The sequence below is a fragment of the Barbus barbus genome, assembly GCF_936440315.1.
Source record: "Barbus barbus genome assembly, chromosome: 5".
Classification (NCBI taxonomy): domain Eukaryota; kingdom Metazoa; phylum Chordata; class Actinopteri; order Cypriniformes; family Cyprinidae; genus Barbus; species Barbus barbus.
The window spans coordinates 4,222,971-4,231,077 of NC_136733.1; the positions used below are offsets into that span (position 1 = coordinate 4,222,971).

An 8,107-nucleotide genomic window follows, 5' to 3' on the forward strand; every position below is an offset into this window, starting at 1 on the left:
TTTAATATCACTGCTGTGTAATGTTATTGCAATTTAAATAATAAAAATAAAACTGTAGTTCATTCCTGTGAAGCAAAGCTGAATTTTCTGCAGCCATTATGCCAGTTGTTGTTATTGTTACATTTATTGTCTTTTCAGCTTCACATCACATACCTGTATAGATGAAAAATTCAACAATGTAATAAATACAATATAATAAAAACAAACATTTATGACAAAAAAGACAAGATTTTGTACATACAATTCTATAAAAGATTCTTTAAATGTACTGGTGATAAAAATTGTAAAAGTTTTTCTGGGTCAATCTCACAAGTTTGTCCATTACTTCAGTCTTCAGTGTCACATGATCCTTCAGAAATCATTGCTGCACTTAAACATCTTCACTGTCACTTTTCATCAATTTAGTGCATCCTTGCTATTATTTCGGTGTAGTGTATGTTTTCAGCCATTTTGAGATGGCTGAAAATAGCTGAAAAATGAGAATATTACACATTCTTAAAAGCTTTCTCAAAGCATGTTCACTTTTCCCACTACTTGTCTGCATCCAGTTTTTGCGTACTGTCTTCCAGCTGCAGTGTGATAGGCCAGTTCATCCACCAGTCTCTCTACATGGCTGAGGTCAGGGTAAAACCCTTCGAGGGTCATTTCCTCTAGAAAGCATTGAATGACATGTTCCCGCTCCAGCAGGGAAAGAGGGATGAGCCCGACTGTGGGCTCCGTCCATAGAGGATGGATGAGAGACAGGGCCCGTCGGAGCGGTTTATGGGCCCCGGCGGTGGAGGAGTTTTGAAGAACATGAGCTGTGATCTCCCTTTGCCCCAGACTGCTGAGAAAAACGTAAACCACGTTCAAAAACTCATTGGTCTGACTGGACTGAAGAAACATCTGCAGGATGTCCAGCAGTGGAGGCGCCATCAGTTCCACCTCGTCCAGGATGAAGAAGGGAATCTGCTCCTCTTCCTCGGCTCGAGTCACTACCTCGGATATACGCTGAGCTAGTTTGGAGGCGCAGTGCTGTGCCGCGTCCTGTAGCGGGCAGTGGTGTTTGGATAAATAATGCACTACTAGCTTGTCGTCGACCACGGAGCGGAAGTGGCGTGCCAGCAGGCGACCCAGGTGGCTCTTCCCGACTCCGGACGCCCCATGCAACGACAGGGCGAGGGGTTGCTGGTGGGCGTAAGTGGACAGGTAATCGTTCAGATGCTCCGTCAGCTCCTCTAGCGCCTCCGACTGGCCAAACACCTCCCTGTGCAGCGACCTCTCCAAACCCTCGAGATCGTACTTCAACACATGGTCGTCCAGATTCTCAATAGCGTTGTAGATCTGGGAGAACAGGAACAGAATCTTTTTAATAAAAAGTATATATATGCTGAATTTAGGTAGACCATTTATCCAATTTTTCCCAGAAATGTCCTGGTTGGGATTTAGAAATTGCCTATAATGTCTAGGTTGTGGCTTTATTTTTTTCTGATGACAGTGTTTCTGTTGTACAGATACATTTTACTGTATGTATGCATATTTGCGCTGCTTTGATGGTTCTCTCTAGAATCCACCTTCCTGCATGCCATGATTGGTCGATTATGTACAATGCATGCACGCTATTGGTCAGACTACTTTTTAGTCACAAGTATGAGGAAAATAGGAAAATGAAGCAAAAACCTGGACCTTTTAGTAGAGGTAGAAAGTTCAGGTTCAGAAAGTAAAAGTCCTCAGTATTTTGTTCCAATCACCAGGATTTGCTAATTAGCACAGTTTTTCTAATTAGTGAAATTTGCTGGCTGAGTTCATGGGTGGAATAAACATATGGCAGGACTTTTACTTCCTGACCCATGGACTTTCCACCTCTGCCTTTTAGTAAATTTAGAAATCCCGACTAGGACATGTCTGGTAAAAAAGAGGACAAACCAATGGTATATGGGGGAAACTTCTTTGAAAACAATCAGTTCTGGCACAAAATGACACTCAAGGAATGATCAGGCAGAATTACCTGGATGAAGACGATCACGCTGAAGAGCACCAGGAAGGGTTTCGTCCCGCTGCGCTCTTTCTTTGGCTTGAATATCAAAGTGTCATTTGGGAACAGCACACGGGACTTCCTGCGTTTGGACTTCCTGGTCTGGGGACTCTTAGGGTGCAAACTCCCATCAGACACAGCCGAGTTAGTGCTCAACCTGACCGAATTAGATCTCTTTAGGTACTTCTTCTTGATCCGGATCATGGCTTTCAGCTGTGGGGAGAGGATAGACGTGCTTTGCCTACCTTCCTTCTCCTCATCTCCTCTCTCCTTTTCCACCTGAGCATCCATTGAAACGCCTTCACAGTCCACCATCGGCCTGGGAAACTGAGAGAAGCAAACATAATGCTATGTTATATAAAAGCTTCTATAACAGTATTTCAGATTAGGTGTGTGTTTTATAGCATACAGCTCCTCACAACTCATGCAGTTCTGCTAGAGGTCATGGTAGGTGGCGTGACTTGCTTTAAACAGTCTTGCGTTTTGCTGTATCTTGGCAAATGCTTGATAATTAGAAGTAATTAAGAGCTGGATTTGGCAACAATAGACGATGTTGAGCATGAACCTGAGGCAAGAAAAGTGTAAAGCAAAGAGCTTTATGGCCCTAAATCAACCTAATTGCTCTTTTAAAGTTTAAATAGTGGCTCATAAATGGTTTTCACTTTTCAAGGCTTTTTAAGGTCATTGAGAAAGTTCGGATGCTCACATTAAAGCACATTTCTGATACAGTCTATAATTTGCTATCGATTGCTATAATTCCAGAGAGTCTATTAACAGTATTGACTAAAATGTGTGGTTATAAATCACCATGCATGTAATATAATTAAGCAAATGTTGCAAGTCATATAAAATTTGATGCATGCTCATTTGTGCCTGTAAACAGAGTACAAAGAACGAGTATCAAACAAATATTCATTTATGTTGAGAAATAGCTTGTGCCATGACAATATAAATTGGTTAAATTATATTAAAGGCAGGTAAGCTCTGCTACATTTCAGGTTACAAAACGTTACAAAACAAATTGTGAACGGAAACTATGATAAATAAAAACAGAAAAAAAAGACAAAGCAACAAAATTGCTAAATAAAAATGGAATATCTAAAAAATAAGTTACAAATATTACTACAAGAACAATAGTATACTAAAACAACAATGAATCAATTATTCATTCATTCATAACTATAATTTTTAAGCATCTGACATAAAAACATCTTGCCTGGCAGATGAAAAATCTGTGAAATTATTGTTAAGACTTAAATTAAAGAAAAGACCTAAGCTATATCTACAGATTTTGGGGCTTCACGATGACCTAAAACGCATCAGCATAATTGTGGCATCTTTTGTATGATCAAACACAACTAATATTTTCTTCAGAAAACATAGAGTAATGTAGTTTCTATTTACGCAAGATCCACACGTATACATGTAGGGAAAGTCCAAACATATTTCTAACTAAATTTTTCGACACAGTGTGTGTATTACTTCCTAGGCATATTATCTGAAGAGTATTTCCTCGTCTTCTACAAGCCTAGGCAGAAAGAGAGAGAGGGGGCTAGGTTCTCATACAATATGTGAGTGTGTGACGAGTTTACCGTTTTGCATTACTGTACACTCACATTGCCGTTTTGTATTACAGCAGATGCAAAGGAAGGAACAACAGGGAGTTCATGTATAACATACTATGACATGGTAAATTACTGTGTAAAACATCATTTTTCAAAGCTGTAATTAAAACAAAGATCAATGGAGTTTTTTGTTTTATTGTTTTTAGTGGCCATTGACAGTATTTTCTGAATAATGAAATAGTAAACATTATCCAAAATTCCCTCTGTATTTTGAAAGATGACATTTCAGAAAACTTGTAATGCAAAAAATGTTAGCAAAGTATGGCGATATCTAGATAATCTTCCCTGTATTCACCATTGGTGTCTTGCCATACATATAAATGCCTTGTTTAGTTAATGCAATGACATTCAGACAGTTTTAAGTGCGACTTAAGTGTCAAAAAGACATTGTAGATGCATATATGAAAACATGACTCTTTGGAGAGATGTTTGGCGAATGGTGTTTGTTTGCACACAGCTCTGTGAGGTCAGTTATGCAAACTTGACCATGCAAATGGTTCTGTTGTACAGCAGCAGTAACATAAAACATGAATAATCACTTTTAAAAATAAAAGTTTTAATTGCCATCTATGGTTCAGTGAAGAGCCTTTAACATCTAGCACTCTTAAAGATATAGATTCCAAAACAGGGTTTTTGCAAAGAACCATTTTTGGTTCCCAAAGAACTTTTCAGTCAAGAGTTCATAAAAGAACATTTTTGTTTTCTTAGTGTGAAAAACATTGAAAAAACCTAAAGAACCACTATGAAGAACCTTTAGTCCAATAGAAAGGTTTTAAGAATGTTAAAGGTTCTTCATTGAACCATAAATGACTATAACCTTTATTTTTAAAAGCGTGCATTCATCCAGTTTTCTTAATAGTGGAAAAGTTCTTCAGATTTTCAAAATGTGCTTCACGCTATAAGTATAAGAAGAAATGGTTATTTTAGGAACTGTTCACTCAAAGGTTCTTTAGGCAACCAAAAATGGTTCTTCTATGGCCTAAACTTCATTTGTAAGAGTCTAAAGACAGTGTGACAGTGATCCAGAAATATGAATTAGATTCCAAAAAATAAATAAATCACTGACATATGCCTGAACTTGTCTGATTATATGCATATGCAATATAATATGGGCCTTTACCTCACATGGATCAGTCTGGTATCAGCTGTGATGATATCATGCGTTAAAGAGAAATATGTGAATCATCAAGATCCCAACGAATGCAAGAAGATGAGAGAGAAAACAGAGACTGTTACCTTCAAAGTTGCATGAGGCGTCTACTTGCTTCCTGCTCCTTGAGTCTTGGTTCTGTTCTTTAAGGTGGTGATTTTGATGATTGATAGTCAATGAGATTCCCTCAGTCCTGTCCACCTGTCAGATACCTTCCTGTTGCATTCACTCCATCTCTATGTTTGAGCTCCACCTTCTCGCTCCCTGTAGTCATTTCCTCTTCCTGTGATATGGAATAAACCGCAAACAAGTAGCCAGTATCAGGGTCGTTGTAAAACTGTAGCTGCACAGTCAGATGGAAAAAGTCCTAATCCAAATCATATAGAAAACTGTGCATGCTTTAAAGCACCTTTTAGACTAATTTGGGATAATATAAATCATCCTATTATTATTTATGGTTTAAGGTGAAGTCTATTAGAGCATGGCCTGCTGTCTTAAGGTCCCTAAAAGTAGTCAAAATAAACAGCTTTATTTCCGGATATTATATAAGGAACATTTCATGCTCATCAAAAAATTGTGATGATGATGATAATTTATGATCAAAATCTTTTAACCCTGTAAAGCCTGACATAGTCTAAGACATCATATTTGATACATCAGGCTTATGATATAGTGAGAACATGGAGCTCATACTCCAGGAGGGAAAACTCTCAGGGAATTGCATTTTGGTGCAGTTACTGATATTTACATGTCAAAAGTTAGATGAAATTCTGATAGCTTGTAATGTACATCGATGAAATCTTTATAGCAGTATATACAGTTATATAAATACCACTCATCACTCTATATCTCTCATTAATTTGTCTTAAAATATTTAAATGCTTTATGATCAAAGCTCTGTAGTTTCAAAGCATATAATGCAATGCAATAAATGATGACTGAGAGATTAACAAATAAACAGAAGCCTGAAATATTTATTAAATTCCTACTGTTAGTTTCCTTGAATTTCCACCTGATAGACGTTTGTTACAGAGTTTATCATCTGTATGTTTGTTTGTACACAAAACTGAACGACCGCTTGAGTCACAATCTTGAGTGGACATTGAGTTTATATTTTCATGGCAACATTACATGGCAACACTTTTGTGATTTGCAGTTCTGATTCAGATTTTTGCAAATTACATATTTTATGCGCCATACAGTAGGGGAAACACACTTTGTAATTTAACCCAGAAAAAAAAAGTATAATATTGTTATAAATAAATAATTACAAAACTACAACAATAAAAACATAACTTCCACTTTGAATGAATAAACCATATAACAACAACAATAATAATACATAATTAAAAACATGTTAAAACATATTCTAATTACAATTAAATTAGTATAATATTTATTTAAATAATAATAATAATTATTATTATTAGTGTAAGAAAATGATTATTGATTTATTATTAGCGATAATAATAATTATAAATAATATTATTACAATAAATATTTTTAGTCATTTAAAGTATTTACTATTATAAAAATTTTTAAATAAATAAATAAAATGTATTTGAATAATTTAATCAAAATAATAACACTGATTTATTCTTTTTTATTTGATTATAGTTGAATTATTATTTATTATAATAATATTTACTTTAATAATAATTAGCATTAAATAATTGCTAGTAAATTATTATTGATTTATAATTGCTGTTAATAATAATGTATATTTTAATTATTATTAAATTTAAATTATAACTTTAAAATATTATTGGTATTAGTCTGATTACATGTAATCTGGAGAACATAATCAGATTCCAAAAGTGTATTAATTCTTATTAAAGATTCTATTAAATAATAATTATTAAGATTATATTACATTTTAAAATGCTCATAATCAGACTACAGTTACTTGTTTATTGATATGATGATTTATTGTTTATTGATTGACATGATTATTTTTTTTCACACAATAGCAATAAATTATTCATAATATATTGATATTTTTTCCTTTTTCTTCTTTATCATCTTTTACTTTTTTCTGTCTAAATTAACCTACTGTTATATACATATATCGGTCACTGTGATGTCACTTAGACTGTGGCCACTCTTTTCATGAGATGTTATGATAAAGACATGATAAATAAATAAATAGAATATATATATATATATATATATATATATATATATATATATATATATATATATATATATATATATATATATATATATATATATAGATAGAAGCATCTGCTAAATGACTAAGTGTAAATGTGTGTGTGTGTGTATATATATATATATATATATATATATATATACACGTGCACAAAAAAGGGGAGCGTTTTCTGTTCTTCAGATGGAAAGGTGACCGATTACTCATCCATTGGGAGAAAGCCATCAGGAAAACGCTCTGTGTGTGGGAGTGATGTGAGTAACACTGCTGGTTTGTTTGTGGTGAATTGTATTGGCCTTGACCTCAGAAACACAAGAGCCACTCGCTCATCAGACTGCAAGAGCGGAGAAATTTAGCAGGGTGGGAGGAAGCTTGTTTTGTTTGGCATTTTTATGCACTTCATAATATGACATTCTTGTCTCTGTTGTCTCTGTAAAGCAGTGTTTCAGCTGATTCAGGCATTTCATTTCCTCCATAGGGATGAATGTTTCAAAAGTCTTCAATAAAACATTGTAAGCATTAACCAAACTTGACAGCTCTTGACAGATTCATAGCAAAATTACAAACTTAGAACAAAAATGTATAATATTAAAAAAGCACTGAAAATCAAAAAATGAATGGTACAGTATACAACTTTTGTTATTAGTTCTAGTTTTAATTGAAAACGATTAAAAACTATTGCAGTAAAATCTTTTTTTTTCAAAAGTGACAGTAAAGACTTTCAAAGAATCCTGATAAAAAACCTAAAATGGTTTTCACAAAAATATTAAGCAGCACAACTGCTTTCAACATTGATAATAACAAGAAATGTTTCTTGAACATCAAATATGCATAGAATAATTTCTGAAGGATCATGTGACTGGAGTGATGCTAAATATTCCACTTTTCCATCACAAGAATATATCGAGGGGTGAGAACCAGAAGGGGCATAAGTGACATTTTTGGTGAAATGGAGATATATACATCAAATGAAAGCTGTTAATGAGCTCTTTCTACTGGCATAAGTACTGTCATCCATAAGTGTACACATTTTTATTATAAACAATTGAAATCAGTACACAAAGTCAGATCAAACTATGGTAACATTTTTGTTTTGGCTCTCCTGTAAAGTTGGCCCCTCCTGGTTCTCACCCCTCGATATTACATTTTAA

General features: G+C 34.5%; 1 protein-coding gene across 1 annotated transcript; it reads right to left on the minus strand.

Moving 5' to 3' along the window:
• Positions 1-507: 507 nt before the first annotated feature.
• Positions 508-2,317, minus strand: LOC306870364 (torsin-4A-like; the record flags this gene model as incomplete). Its single annotated transcript, XM_079417596.1, has 2 exons — positions 1,988-2,317; positions 508-1,323 (listed from the first exon to the last, which is right to left on the minus strand). The coding sequence occupies exons 1-2, from the start codon at positions 2,303-2,305 to the stop codon at positions 508-510; spliced, it is 1,134 nt and encodes a 377-aa protein (XP_079273722.1). The 5' UTR covers positions 2,306-2,317.
• Positions 2,318-8,107: the final 5,790 nt, after the last annotated feature.